The sequence below is a fragment of the Schistocerca cancellata genome, chromosome 12 (genome assembly GCF_023864275.1).
Source record: "Schistocerca cancellata isolate TAMUIC-IGC-003103 chromosome 12, iqSchCanc2.1, whole genome shotgun sequence".
NCBI lineage: Eukaryota > Metazoa > Arthropoda > Insecta > Orthoptera > Acrididae > Schistocerca > Schistocerca cancellata.
Window position 1 is genome coordinate 13,918,453 of NC_064637.1, and position 16,548 is coordinate 13,935,000.

Genomic DNA, 16,548 nt, shown 5'->3' on the forward strand with positions numbered 1-16,548 from the left:
ATTAATGCTCGACAGTGAGGAATGCGCAAATAAAATCTAAAACTGGTACAATATTTTAGCCTTCTGTAATTATGCGAACGTATTTTACTTCATTTGATAACTCCCAGCCCCAAAAATCCATTTGTTATCATTTAATGTGAGAGGAATAAATGAAGAGGAAGCAACCAAATCACTGAATGTAAACACATGTCACGTGGAGACGACCCATCTCCTCACCACAACTCAGACTGCTCTGGGCATCAGCGCCAGATTTACTATATTTCCGAACTGGGGCAATATTAAGCAGTGGCGTCCAGCCATACCTCTGTAACCAGAAGCGAAAGAAGGTTTACGCGACTCAACTGCGCATGCGCAAGAGCCCACCCACAACTGCTCAAACGAATCTAATTCAAACAGTTGTCATGTCACACTCATCGGAGGCAATTTGTTGTTATGAAGCATTGCATAGTCTTCCTAAAGCCTTTGACACACTTTGCTGTTGGCAGATGCTCGTATGAGCACTGTGTTTTGCTGCTGTGTATGGCGAATTTCCTTTGCAACTTAACTTTTATTTTCTTTCTTTTTCCCCTCCATGTTTTGTTGCTGCAGTATTATTCTGCAATAGAGGGATACAGTAATATCCTTTGTTAGAATATTGGTTCTTACCGGTCAAAATCACAGAAATTTAACTGAAAACTAAAACAATGAAAAATTCTCGGAATTCTAAACAATTCCCGGGTTTTTCCCAAATCTCTCAGTTGTCCCGGGTCGTATACACCCTGCTGACGGTCCGAAACTTCCACGAGGCGCTAAACGGTGAAGCGATGCGGTCACCACAGAGGAGAATGCGTCGACTCATTCCGGTATCTGCACCTCAGCAGGTTTCTCTGACTCGGATACCCTGAGCTGACTCGTTTGTGAGAAGAGGTGAGAAAAATTTTACTCCCGGGCCAATCGAGGAGTTCCCAGTGACCGACACGTAATATTTACGTTGTGAACGGTAAAATACCCCATTGTGCACGTATTTTCAGAGTTTGAAGTACCCCGGCCCTGTGTGTAGTTGAGACATCTGGCATCAGCTATTCATCTAACATATTACGGCAAATTACTGTACCCTTTTTTTCCCTAGTGATATAGTGAAAACTCATTGACCTCAGTAATCCCCATGAACTCTGCTATCCATCTCAGGTCTTTAGTTACTCTTATAAAAACACTGTGCTTCTTCATTGTATCAGTAAAGTGAAAAGCACACTTGCCACATAAAAATATCCACAGTTTCTTCATCTTAGTGCCACGAGTCCACATAAAATGATTTAAGGATTTTCACCCTGAGGTTTTTAATTCATAAGCGCACAAACTTTTGTGGAGAGTGGAGCCGTAAACTAGTACATGCAGTCAACATCTTAAGGACGTCTCTCTCTCTCTCTCTCTCTCTCTCTCTCTCTCTCTCTGCCCCCTCCCACCCGCCAACACACACACACACACACACACACTCACTCTCTGTGCTGTCGGATGTAAAAGGTATCCCCTGACAGTGTACAGACAGTTTCCTTAAGTTCTTTACTCTTACCATGAACAGAAGGCCTTTTTGGTGGTTGTTAACTGTACTGCTCTCTACCAAACTACAGCGCACAGCGATAAGAGAATTTGTTATTGCAGAACACCAGCTCCACCTAGCTAGTGGACATGCTCAGCTTATGCAGAAGGTCCAAAGCAGTATGTTGATATTGTGAAGACAAATACAAGTGAAGGTTGTAAGTTTTTTACTTAAATTAGCACTTAACGGTTTTGCTGGCTCACTGCTAGGTTAAAAATGCAAAATTTCCTGAGTTTTTATGAAATTCCTGAAATTCCCTCAGATTTTCCTGATTTTTCAAGAAAAAATGTTTGTTTGTTGTTGTTTGTTGTGGTCTTCAGTCCTGAGACTGGTTTGATGCAACTCTCCATGCTACTCTACCCTGTGCAAGCTTCTTCAGCTCCCAGTACCTACTGCAGCCTACATCCTTCTGAATCTGCTTAGTGTATTCATCTCTTGGTCTCCTTCTACGATTTTTACCCTACACACTGCCCTCCAATGCTAAATTTTTCATCCCTCGATGCCTCAGAACATGTCCTACCAACCGATCCCTACCTCTAGTCAAGTTGTACCACAAACTCCTCTTCTCCCCAATTCTATTCAATACCTCCTCATTAGTTATGTGATCTACCCATCTAATCTTTAGCATTCTTCTGTAGCACCACATTTCGAAAGCTTCTATTCTCTTCTTGTCCAAACTATTTATCGTCCACGTTTCACTTCCATACATGGCTACACTCCATACAAATACTTTCAGAAACGACTTCCTGACACTTAAATCTATACTCGATGTTAACAAATTTCTCTTCTTCAGAAACGCTTTCCATGCCATTGCCAGTCTACATTTTATATCCTCTCTACTTCGACCATCGTCAGTTACTTTACTCCCCAAATAGCAAAACTCATTTACTACTTTAAGTGTCTCATTTCCTAATGTAATTCCCTCAGCATCACCCGACTTAATTCGACTACATTCAATTATCCTCGTTTTGCTTTTGTTGATGTTCATCTTATACCCTCCTTTCAAGACACTGTCCATTCCGTTCAACTGCTCTTCCAAGTCCTTTGCTGTCTCTGACAGAATTACAATGTCATCGGCAAACCTCAAAGTTTTTATTTCTTCTCCATGGATTTTAATACCTACTCCGAATTTTTCTTTTGTTTCCTTCACTGCTTGCTCAGTATACAGATTGAATAACATTGGGGATAGGCTACAGCCCTGTCTCACTCCCTTCCCAACCGCTGCTTCCCTTTCATGTCCCTCGACTTTTATAACTGCCATCTGGTTTCTGTACAAATTGTAAATAGCCTTTCACTCCCTGTATTTTACCCCTGCCACCCTTAGAATTTGAAAGATAGTATTCCAGTCAACATTGTCAAAAGCTTCCTCTAAGCCTACAAATGCTAGAAACGTAGGTTTGCCTTTCCTTGAAGGTAATTGCCTGATAATTCCAGATACTTCGGAAGACTTGCCTCTCTGGTTACTATTTACAATGTGTATGACTCATTTAGCAGAAAGTATCGGAAACTCTTTAACACTGTTTGCAGATGATGTGGTTATCTATGAGAAAGTGGCAACACCAGAGGACAGTACCAATCTGCAGAATGATGTATGGCACAAGCTTTAAGAGTTGACTCTGAATGTCAATAAATGTAACATAATCATCTTGAGGTTGAAACTCTTCTGTCCATGTCACACACACACACACACACACACACACACACACACACACACACACACACACACACATCCTCCACATGAAATTTGTTTGAGTTGTAAATATTTGTCAAGTATTATTGTTTTTCTGACATGTTCTACATCCTGGAGGACCTCCTCACTATGGATCAATTGGAATGAAAGTAAATCTAATCTAATCTAACGGTAGGAATAACCATTACATGCACCGTTGTAAATTTTCAAAGTAAATAACTGTTCTACATTAAGTTCTATATGGTTGCAGATAACAAACTGTGAAACAAAACAACTGTATTAAATTGCATAAATGCCAGGAAATCCACAGCATGTGGCGATAAGGTATATACACAAAAAAACTGTTTTTCAAGTATGTAAATATTGTCTTTAAAAACTGAAATTTGTGTGTGTACCAGAATAAAAGGCATTTTTTGTGTTGTATAGAAGACAGCAAAAAACTCACTGACAGTACTGAAATTTCAGCAAAAGGGGATTTGTTAGCGGTGCCAAAAGTACCTCTAGCACACATTATTGGGTGGCTTGTGGAGTATGATGTAAATGTAAATAAACTGCTGCCTCCTCCGTTCTACTACATAGTTACTGTTTATCTGTTATTAGTAGCTTAATATTTACTTTATTACAAACCTATTTTTAAATAAAATACTTTTTACCTCTATAAATATAGTCCAATTCATAGGCATTATACAACTTTACAATAAACACTGCTATCTGCCACGTAGCTAACAGATATTTGGGTAATTTGTAGAGAGAGTGGTGAAAGAGGTACGCCTGTACTTCGTAGTGATTCCCAATTTCTTTCTCTGTGCTAGATGGGAGCATATTGATTATCTTACTACCACAGTACATAAGCCCATTCTAAACTCCGGACAACGTGGCAAAGCCCACAACAAAATTATTTCTATGTCTCGTGTCACGACCGAGTATATCGCACTTCTTTATCGTTGGAAAAAAAAAAGCATTAAGGGGTAAATGTACTGGGAAATGAGTGAAAGAATTTTGAGATCCTTAAAAATTCTTCCACGAAGTGTGTGATTATCTACTTTACACAATATTCCTGCTCATCACATCTGCTAAACAGACACTTTATTTACTTTAGGTGCTCTGTCTAGAAGATAATACCACAAGACAACAGGGAGAGATAAACCGACACTTTCATCTTTGGGTCGGCACAGTGGGCGAAATTTCTGAAGGCAGAATGCACCGAACTGAGCTTCACGATCAGCTCATCTGCACGTCACCTCCATTTTGACGCGCTATCTGGCTGACCCCTGCAGAACTTTACACATTGTGCTTCACAGCACAATCGTATACAGCACACACACTCGCCTACTTTTCATAATTTAGTATGTCATAAGGTGATTGTAAAATATGTCAGTGTTGTTTGTAGAAACAGAGCTTAAAGAGATTCACAATACTTAGCCACTGACCTGAGTTTGGGCACAGCTCGCAGATAGGGTCGACGACGCCAGCGCGGCACGCCTCGCAGAACCAGGGCTCCGTCGAGCAGGAGGACACTGTACTGGAGACGCTCGCCGCATCTGACACTCCGTAGCAGCCTGCAACAAGCGGAGAGTTACTGCAGTCGCGATGACGGTGTGCGAGTCAACGGCTCGTCAAATTGCGTCATGTAAATTCCGCAGTATTTCCCCTGAGACGACCGCCTGTCATTAGTGCATGAACCAGTCGACCGTAGGCATATTTATATTTGAGCAGTCGGTGTCGTGCGCGGTGTCGTGCTCCGTCACACACTCCTGTACACGGAGTATGTGGCATTTCCAATCCCGACAGCGTAGCGGGTGAGCTACGATGTCCGGGGACAGAACCGTCAATCGCAAAAACAAATGCATCGCTATTTCCAGCTAAAGGGAGTCCGGATGAGGGAACAAAATAAAAAAAAACTGAGGCACCCACTATTGCAGTGTTCTTGCTGTTTCTGGTGACAGTTCTCCAAAAATCAGCAACATCTTGAATGGATGTAACACGAAATACACGTTTTGGCTGCCCGTGACACTGCTGCATCTTTGGATGCCAATCTCGGCTGTGAGAATGGATTTGTGAACTCCTGTCAAAGATCACAGTTTGTAGTAATCAACGAGAAGTCATCTAGAGGAATGGGAGTAATATCTTCAGTACTGCGTCAAATGTTACAGAACCTCTGCTTTTCTTAATCTGCATAAATGATTTTAGAGACAATCCAACACCTCTTTTAGATTTTCTGCACATGAGACTGTCATTTAAGGTCTAGTAAAGTCATCAAGAGATCAAAATCAACTGTAAAATTAGCCATATAAGACATTCACACAGGGTGAAAAGTGACAATTGACAGTTAGCAACAAAAACTGAGTGATCATGGACATGACTATTAAAAAAAAATGCATTAAATTTTCAGTTACACAATAAATTACAGACATTTGAAGGTTTTTGATTCAGAAAAATACTAGGGGATTAAGTTACATGATTACAACCAACTTAAACCAGGTTGGTAGCCCTGCACAAGGCTGCACGTACGGAGACAGAGCTCTTGTGAAAGATAAGTAATTTAGGTTGTAATTAATTGTAGTTGAACACTTTTAACTAGTTAAATACGTTCTTTAGTGTACTCTTCAAGCTCACCATTAAAAGTTTTTCTTTTATTTACATAGTGTTCTAGTAATCGCGAAAAGTTCGTTTGTTTACTTACGGCTGCTTAGGCCTAATTTTTCGAGTGTGCATATTTAGCATTATACCACAATTACAAGTGCACTTACTGTAGTTTAACTGATTAAATACGTTCATTGGAGTGCTTTTCAAGCTCGCCATTAAAGGTTTTTTCTTTTATTTGCGTACTGTTCCAGTAATCGCGAAAAGTTCGTTTTGTTTATATTTCGCAGCTTTGCCTTACTTATCGAGTGTGCATACTTAGTGTTTTACCGCAATCTTAAGTGCATTTGGTATAGGTTAACTAATTAAATACTTTAATTAGTGTGCTCTTCAAGCTCGCCATTAAAGGTTTTTCTTTTATTTGAGTATTCTTCCAGTAATTGCAAAAAGTTCGTTTTGGTTACATTCGGCTGTTTAGGCCTAATTTTTGATCGTGCATATTTAGCGTTATACCACAAATTTAAATGCATTTGGTAATAGTTTACTTACATTAGTTTCCTAAACATATTTAGTGTCCTTTTGCATCTGTATTTAATATATTATCATTATCACTTAGTAAATCTCTTAGCTAATTTCTAAACTACCATGGATACTAAGAGTGTGAGCTGCAGTACGAAAGTTAGTTCGGGGTTTTTGTGCAGTTGTTGTGACATGTGGTTTCGCTGGGGAAATTGTAGCGGTGTGGGAATTGGGGAAGCAAATGAGACTATTCCATTCTTTTGCAGGGTTTGCTCAAGAGATAGGATTACAGCTGAACAGGAGGAGAAAATTAGAACCCTTCAGGCTAATTAGGGCAGAGCGAGGGAGGAACTGAAGAGGTTAAGAGAGGAGGAGGGCAAACAGTGGTGGGAAGTGGAAGCTGGGAACAGGGGCCGCAGAAAGGACAGTGTCTGACAGTTCCCCAATTGGCACAACCAATGGATTTGCCTTGCTACCACAGTTAAGTAAGGAAGAGGCTCCAGTAGAAGTAGATGTAGTTAAGATGCAACAGAATCTCCCCAGGAAACCAACTGTTTCAAAAAAAGTAGGAAGTAAGAGGAAAGTTCTGTTGCTAGGTAGAAGCCATCAAAGAGGTGTGAGCCAGATTTTGCAGGAAAAATTAGGTGACAGGTACCAGGCCACAAACTTTTTCAAGCCAAGTGCAAGTCTTAGCCAGGTGGTAGAGGATGTAGGTTCCTTGTGCAAGGGTTTTTCAAAGCAGGATAATGTGATGATAGTGGGTGGAGTGGGAAACAGTATTGATAGGGATCAGAGCTACAGTATTGAGTGTGACCTGGTGAAAATAGCCTCTGCAATGACCCATATCAATGTTGGGCTGGTGCCTGCTTTTGTGCGGCACGATCAGCCCCAGTCGAACCACTCTATCAGGATGGTAAATATGGAGTTGGATCAGTTGCGTAGGGAGGCCACTCTGTCAGACATTGGATTGGTTCCTGTCGAGGCTATTGATAGGGGGGATTTCACAAGGCATGGCCTACACCTCAATAGGAAAGGGAAGGGTAAACTGGCAGGGTTATTAGCGAAATCCATTAAGGGGGGACACTAGTACTCGTGGATGTACCTCTTTTTTAGACTAATATCAGTGTCTAATGAGAAGTTCAGGCAGGCAGCTGCTAAAAAGGTCCAAAACTCACAAGATTCTCACAACAGGAAAGTAAATAATAATGTTAACATATTTCAGCAAAATATTGGTGGATTAAAGAAAAAAGTAGATTCTCACAGAAGTAAAGTAAAAAATAATGTTACCATTTTTCACCAAAATATTCTGGGATTGAAGAATAAAGTAGATGAGCTCCTGATTTGTTTAGATGACATTGAATCTTATAATGTAGTTGATATACTATGCCTGTCTGAGCATAACATTGTGTCTGATATGGAAAAGGTAAATATCAGTGGTTATAAACTAGCTGCACATATGAGTAGAGAGAATAAGGTGAGAGGAGGAGTTGCCATGTATTTCAAAAGTTATCACTGGGTAAAAAGCTTAGATACAAAAAAGTTTTGTCTAGAGCAACATATAGAAGCATGTGCCTGTCAACTTAAACTGAAGGAGGACTCTTTTATAATTGTAACAGTATACAGGTCCCCTCCACGAAACGTTCATTTATTCCTGGAAAACTTGGACGCCATGTTGTGCTATCTGTCAAATAGGGGAAAGCAAATTATTATTTGTGGGGACTTCAATGTTGATTCACTGAAAGTGGGTAATAGGAAGAATGACCTGGAAGTCATGCTCGGTTCTTTCAATTTGACATATCATTAATTTTCCTACTCGGGTAGTAAAGGACAGCAGCACATTGATAGATAACACTTTTATAGATCAAGATAAGTTTTAAAAAATAAATTCTTGTCCTGTTGAGAATGGCCTTTCTGATCATGGTGCTCAGCTAGTTACAGTATATGACATAGCTCCATTCAGTAATTCAAAACTACCCTCCAAAGTTGTGCGTTCAGTTAATGACTCAGCAATTAGAAATTTCAGAGAAAATCTTGAGCAGTTAGACTGGGATGAGGTGTACAAGGAACCCAATGCTAATTTAAAATATAGCTTATTTCATGATACACTTGTAAGAGAATTTGAAAACTGTTTTCCAAAGAAAGTAGTTAAATCTAATTATAAGAAACTATGCAAAAAAACCTTGGCTTACTAAAGGAATAAAAATATCTTGTAACCACAAAAGGGAACTGTATCTAACAACAAGAAAGAGTAATGACCCAAAAACAGCCAAATATTATAAAAACTACTGTGCTACATTAAGAAAGGTTATTAAAAAGTTCAGAAGCATGTGCATCAATGTCTGAGATTAATACCTCCGATAACAAAATCAAAACAATTTGGAATATTATTACAAGGGAGACAGGGCAACCAAGAGTACAGGATGACGGCATTACCATCAAAGCGAATGGAAACTTGACAAACAACAAGCTGGAAGTTGAAAACATTTTGAATAATCATTTTTTAAATGCTGTGGAGAAAATAGGATCTAAATGTTCATTAGAAGAAGCAAGGCAATTAATGGAAGAGGCCTTACCCACACCATTTGATACAATTGAAATTCCACCTACCTCACCTTCTGAAATTAGGAAGATAATAAACTCTCTCAAGAATAAAAGCTCACATGGAATTGATGGCATTTCCAGCAGGATAATAAAAGCTTGTTCCCAAGAGATAAGTGGGATTCTTAGCCATATATGTAATAGCTCTCTGAAGAAGGGTATTTTCCCAGCTAGAATGAAGTCATTGTTAAACCACTGCATAAAAAAAGGGATACGTCTGATGTTAACAACTACCGCCCAATCTCTCTTCTGACTGCCTTATTCAAAATTCTTGAAAAAGTACTGTTTTGTACAGTAGCTTCACACCTTTGTACAAATAAAGTTTAACAAAATGTCAGTTTGGTTTCCAGAAAGGTTTTTCAACAGAAACTGCTATATATACTTTCACTAATGAAATATTAAATGCTCTGAGTAACCAGAAGTCACCCATTGGGATTTTTTGTGATCTCTCAAAGACTTTTGATTGTGTAAATCATGGAATACTTCTAGATAAGCTTAAGTACTGTGGTACGAATGGGACAGTGCTCAAATGGTTTAAATCATACCCAACTGGAAGAGCGCAGAAAGCTGAAATAAGCAGTTCACATAATATGAAAAAAACTGGTGATTTCTCAAACTAGGGACCAATCAAGAATTGGGTGCCACAAGGTTCGGTCTTGGGTCCTCTGCTGGTTCTTAATATATATTAATGACTTGCTATTCTATATTCACGAAGATGCAAAGCTGGTACTTTTTGCCGATGATACAAGTATAGATATCGCACCCAACAGATAAGAATTAACTGGTGAAATTGTAAACGATGTTTTTCAGAATATAATTAAGTGGCCCTCTGCAAATGGACTCTCATTAAACTTTGACAAAACACAGTATATACAGTTCCACACAGTAAATGGAATGACACCATTGATAAATATAGACTTCGATCAGAAATCGGTAGCTAAGGTAGAATATTCAAAATTTCTATGCGTATGCATTGATGAGGGGTTGAACTGGAAAAAAAAACACACTGAAGATCTGCTGGAACGTTTGAGTTCAGCTACTTATGCTATTAGGGTCATTGCAAATTTTGGCGATATACATCTCAGTAAATTATCTTGCTGTGTCTATTTTCATTCTCTGCTTTCGTATGGCATCATATTCTTGGGTAATCATCATTGAGTAAAAGAGTGTTCATTGCACAAAAGCGTGTTATCAGAATAATTGCTGGAGCTCATCTAAGATCACCCTGCAGTCACTTATTTAAAGAGCTAGAGATCTTCACTGTAGCCTCACAATATATATATTCACTTATGAAATTTGTTATTAATGATCTGAACGAATTCAAAAGTAATAGCAGTGTACATGGCTACAACACTAGGAGAAAGGATGATCTTCACTACTCAAGGTTAAATCTAACTTTGACTCAGAAGTGGTGAAAATTATGCTGCCACAAAAGTATTTGGTCACTTACCTAATAGCATCAAAAGTCTGACAGATAGCCATATAGCATTTAAAAGAATTTTCTTCTACTCATTAGATGAATTTTTGGATATAGTAAGTGGACAATTTCCCCCAACATCCCACAAAAAAAAGGTTTCATGTAATATTTTGTGTAATGTGTAGACAATCGGAAATCTTGTGTAGACACCTTTTATTAATCTGACACGTTCCACATCATTACAAAGTGTCGTATACATCATCATCTATGGAACAAGTACTAATCTAATCTAATCTTCAAACTATAACCACCTGGCAGAATACTTGGAAGGTGCAACAATCCCAGTACAAAGACCGCCTGTATTACGCTCGTCCACCTACTGCCGCACAGTATCGGATTCTTTCCACATAAAAGTTAGGCAGCTTGTTTCGTATTATTGCAAAATAGAAGACAGATTCAGAATGGAAAACATTAAAATAAAGAGATTTTTCACTTTGAGAAGATCTTTTCACAATATTTCAATCAAGAACTTGCTCCTCCACATACCAAAATATTTTGTTGAGCCCCACCTAAAGGGATGGAAATGACTAATGTCATAAAATTTGACAACGGAAAATCCAGGATGTAATATAATAATATTATGAAAAGGATAGTTGCTACTCACCACTTAGCGGAGATGCTGAGTCACAGGTAGGAATGACAAAAAAACTGTCAGGAGATGAACTTACAGCCAACAAGGTGTTTGTCAGTGGTCCACACGCGCCCCCCCCCCCCCCCCCCCCCGCCCCCACACACACACCATGCAAAGGCAACACACGCGACTGCAATCTTCTCTGGCTGCTGAGGCCTAATCAGGAAGGGACTGCGGTCACGCGTGTGTGAGTTGCGTTTCCATGAGTGTGTGCGTGTACTTTCTACCTCCAACGAAAGCCTCATTGGCCGAAAGCTGATTTTCGGACAGTCTTTTTGTTGCGCCTATCTGCCACTAAGCATCTCTGCAGTAGGGTGAGTAGTAAACTATCCTTTTCATAATATTGTTACATAGTGATAAAACGACAGAAATGAGAACTTGCACACAAATATTTAAATGCCCATTTTCTCTGAGTGCTAATTGAGAGTGGAAGAGTTGAGAAATAGTCTGAAGGAAGTTCCACAAACCTTCTGCCAAACACTTCAGTGTGAGTTGCAAAGTAATGGTGTACATACTGCTGTAGATCTCAACCTTTGGAATGGAGGTCCAGATGAACCAGATAAATCTCCAGTGACAGAGCAATGCCTCGGCTCAGGACACTGGACGATGTATGACAAGACACAGATAGTCATCTCAGTTTGGTCATTTAGGCAATTAGGACAGCAGGTAACTCGAGATACCGGACGACCACAGCCTGGAGTCCTGCACGTCAGATTGCGGCGACGGAAATGGGGGCATTCGGTGACGGCCCCACCGTAGGACAGTGGAAGACTCGCACAGCTACCTACTCCGTTTCGGATCCCAGCCACATCGGTGTCCGACAGTGAAAGGGGTACCCGGAACACACACGGAGGATTACGGATCAATTCCCGAACGCACTACGACACCTCCACGGCACGGTTCCCGGCCGCTGCAGTCCCTACGTGTCGAGCAGCTGGCTCGGGACAATACTGTGGAATGTAGTCCGTCAACAAAGGAGGTGGCTTACAAAACACTCGTTCGACCTATACTTGAGTACTGCTCATCAGTGTGGGATCCGTACCGGATCGGGTCGACGGAGGAGGTAGAGAAGACCCAAAGGAGAGCGGCGCGTTTCGTCGCAGGGTTATTTGGTAAGTGTGATAGCGTTACGGAGATGTTTAGCAAACTTGAGTGGCAGACTCTGCAAGAGAGGCGCTCTGCATCGTGGTGTAGCTCGCTGTCCAGGTTTCGAGAGAGTGCGTTTCTGGATGAGGTATCGAATATATTGCTTCCCCCTACTTATACCTCCCGAGGAGATCACGAATGTAAAATTAGAGAGATTCGAGCGTACACGGAGGCTTTCCAGCAGGCGTTCTTCCCGCGAACCGTACGTGACTGGAACAGGAAAGGGAGGTAATGACAGTGGCACATAAAGTGCCCTCCGCCACACACCAATGGGTGGCTTGCAGAGTATAAATGTTGATGTAGATGTACGAGATGCGGTATGGTGGCAGACACGAGTGATCTGCCAGAGAAACTGGAAGAGTGACAATTTAGCGGGACTTTGAATTTTGCCACACTACACTCGTTCCTTCAGATATAAATTATACCGTTGCAGCTGTACGAGCACCTGACGGCAGAGAAAAAATATAAGAAAATGAAGGTACGAAAATTGTAACTCTTTTTGTTTTCTACCAGCTCTTGTCTCTGGAGAGCAGAAGCTTAACTTACTTACTAGCTAGTCTTGGTCGGATGAAGACGAAGAAACTTATTGATATGCAGATGTATTGTGGAAGTTTGTATGAAATTCGGAGGATGGAAGCAACAATGTAAAATACATTGCATTCAATATCAAGATGGGTTTGATTTGTATACATTTGTAATTCCTGGACAATGATATTTATTGCAAAATTTCGGAGCAGCTAAGACTTTTCACGCGGAAATGAAGCAGGAGATTGTTGGAGAACAAGACCTGAACGCCGCACGAGAGAAGACATATTAACGTGGTAATGAATGAATTCTTATCTACGCCATTTCCCCCTGTTAATCACATTTTGTTGTTCTCTGTTTTCTTTCAAATAATTTTTGTAGTGGAAATTGGTTTGACTTTTGCTCAGAAACGCTACAAGGACCACCCCAACAATAGCTTTTCCAAATCACGAAGTCCGATAACTTTTCTGTAATAAGAAGTCCGATTTGCATTTCATTCTTTCCCCTTTTCACGATCATTAACGATTTAAAAACCCCCTTTTTTATTCACCATTTTCTTCCCACATTTTCAATCTTTTCTTTTCTTCTCTTTTTCTTTTTTATTAACCGCTACAACGATGATACAAATAGCGTGAATAATAATCACGCAATTTTTATTTTGAATTTACAGACCTCACATACATTACAATGTAATAAGCTAGGAACTGAAATCTGAAAAACAATCTGACATTGAAAAACCAGTCACGACGACTTACTAATTATGACAGATGTGGAGAAGACAATTAATATTTACATTTGTTCTACCATATTAGCATCTGTCTGGTTCTTGTCATTCTCAATATGCCTGGCATTACTACTGTTTTGTATTACACACGGTCAGACACATAATACACTCACACCAGATTTCAACTTCTAAGGTGTAGAAGTGCTATCAAAGTATATGTGACAAAGCTACAGAAAATTTAAATTTTCGTTTTTCTACCTCAGCCCCTCATCAATCTGGGAATACAATCTATCTGCATCCATTTGTCGCACTTAAACATAAATTTTGTAAGCTACAGTCATAATGTGGAATGCGTAAGAACTGATTAAAAATTACCTTCATGAACAGTCACGCCGCAACCATCACACTCCACAATTTCGTTGGCGTCATCACTCCGGTCACCGAGGCAGCCACAGCAGATGAGTATTTTCAGAGCGTCTTTGGCATCAAACTGTAAAACGAGTACGAGTTGTCGATAATTGGGAGTATTTGTAGTGCAGACACTAATAATTTTCAGCATGGGAATCTGTACACAGAACAGTTGCAGTACTCAGTTATTTCTTCTACTGTGTGAGGAACATTTCAGACACTCTGTAATCGTTAATACATATTTAGGCCACGACGTTTACTGTCGACTGGGGTTAGATCGGCACACTAATCGGGGTTTTATTTATATTTGAGTACCAGGTGTACCGGTTGGAAATGAGTGTTTTTTTGTGAAAATGAAACACTAATTTTGAATTGAAAAGTAAGAACATTTTATTAAAAGTACTGACCATTGCTTTCTATACATTTTTACCTCCTTTCTGGAAATTTGGGGACACCATGCCAATAGAAATGTTCGTCTTTTGAAGCAAACCAATCAGACACCCAATTTTCATGGGGGTATAGAGGTGGCTGGGGCGGGGAGGGGGAGGGGGAGGGATAATATGGTGGGAGTGGCGGACAGTGAAGTGTTGCAGTTTAGACAGAGGGTAGGAGAGAAGGTGCAAAGGGGGGAGGGGGTAAGTAGTGGAAAGAAGAGAAATAAAAATAAAAGAAATTAAAAGACCGGGTGTGGCTGTGAAATGATGGCTGTGTTGTGCTGGAATGAGAACAGGGAGGAGGCTGGACGGGTGAGGACAGTGACTGACGAAGGTTGAGGCCAGGAGGGTTACGGGAACATAGGATGTATTGCAGGGAAAGTTCCCACCTGCACAATTCAGAAAAGCTGGTGTCGGTGGGAAAGATCCGTACAGCACAGGCTGTGAAGCGGTCATTGAGATGAGCGGTATCACGTTTGGCAGCATGTTCAGCTACAGGGTGGTCCACTCGTTTTTCGGCCACAATTTGTCGGTGGCCGTTCGTGTGGACAGACAGCTTGTCGGTTGTCGTCGTGCCTACATAGAATGCAGCACAGTGTTTGCAGCTTAGCTTGTGAATCACGTGATTGGTTTCACAGGTAGAATGATGGAATAGGTAATGTTAGTGACTGGACTGGAGTAGGTGGTGGTAGGAGGATGTATGGGACAGGTCTTGCATCTAGGTCTATTACAGGGGTACGAGCCACGAGGTAAGGGATTGGGAGCAGGGGTCGTGTAAGGACGGACGAGTATATTGTGTAGGTTCGGTGGACAGCGGAATACCCGGTAGGAGGGGTGGGAAGGATAGTGGGCAGGACATTTCTCATTTTAGGGCACGACAAGAGGTAATCGAAACCCTTGCGGAGAATGTAATTCAGTTGCTCCAGTCAAAACAAATAAGGTACGAACAATGACCTGCAGTGTAGCCATCTACGCCGCATTCATCCGGTTCCAAAGTTCATCTGCGGTGATCGGCATTGGGTCACAGTGTCGCACCTGTAGTTTCACCGTATCCCACCCATTTTCGATCGGGGACAAGTCTGGTGTTCTGACGGGCCAGGGCACAAGACTGACAACCTGTGACACCAGAAAGGCACGTGTCTGTGCAGCAACATGTTGTAGTGCATCGTCTTGCCGAAAAATGGCAGCTGCAGTGTCGTGCAGAAAGGGTACGGCTACGGGTCGGAGGAGACACTCGCGTATGTCGCACCGGTCACAGTGCCCTGAGCACGCACCAACTGCTATTAGTAGTTGTACCTAATAGCAACCCACACGATTTGTAGTCGTACCTAATAGCACCCCACACCGTAAGGCCTCGAGTCGGTGCCGTACGTTGTGTGAATGCAGTCACTGTGATGCCACTCCACCTGTCTGCCGAGCAAACAGAACGTACATTTGTCCGAAAGCACTAGCCGACGCCATTCCCGACCACAGTTATGTCATTCCATACACCACTGCCGTCTAGCACGTTTCCACACATTTGTGAAAGTTAGACGGAGAAGTGGACGACACGCTCGTAACCTGTGCCGTAACGAACGGTAGCAGACTATCATCCTCGACAGTGTACGGTGTGTTACACTGTTCCACTGTCGCACCGGAGCCGGGGAGGACGCAGATCCGCCCCGCGACACCAATCGGACGCGGTGTCTGTCTTCTCTGGGGGTGGCCCGGGTGGTGCGACGTGACCCGTCTCGTCGCGTCCTACAGCCTCCCGTGACCCGTTCGTCACTCACCCGTCGCACTGCCGCAGTGACGCATCCACGTTCTCTCGTGCCAATATTGCGCCCCCTTTCAAACTCCCCGATTCGACATCACGGTTCGCACGTACGTCTACGATGCACGGCGCACGTCTGCTCGTGTAACACTGATCCGTTACCCTCAGTTTATAGCGGGCACATTTTACCGGCAGCTAGACAGAGCTGTCCTCCAGATCTAGAAAAACACACACGTAGTTGGCCACTGTCATCTCCAGGCACAGTGGCTCAACTCAGCTGTGGTGGGTAACTGAGACACGGAAGAGGAGCGGGCCGGTGGAGGGTGCCGCTCTGCTGTGCACTGCAGAGCCCTGGCGGGGACGGGACGGAGAGCAGTGAGCTCTTACGTATCCCGAGTTCACCTTTCTGATGAATGGTACTTGCAAATTATAAAATGGTACAACAATTTATTTTATAGGAGAGTACAACTACCGTGCAAATTTA

The 16,548-nt window shown here is 41.7% G+C and overlaps 1 protein-coding gene across 2 annotated transcripts in view; it reads right to left on the reverse strand.

Annotated features, from left to right (window-relative positions):
* The window catches only part of LOC126109401 (PHD finger protein 14), a 205,500-nt gene that overhangs the window by 155,471 nt on the left and 33,481 nt on the right, over positions 1-16,548 (reverse strand). For both annotated transcript variants that reach the window (XM_049914432.1, XM_049914431.1), the window contains exons 4-5: positions 13,845-13,959; positions 4,697-4,825 (exon numbers count right to left, since the gene is read on the reverse strand). In XM_049914432.1, the coding sequence (XP_049770389.1) occupies positions 4,697-4,825; positions 13,845-13,959 (244 nt within the window). The remainder of the gene's footprint in view (positions 1-4,696; positions 4,826-13,844; positions 13,960-16,548) is intronic.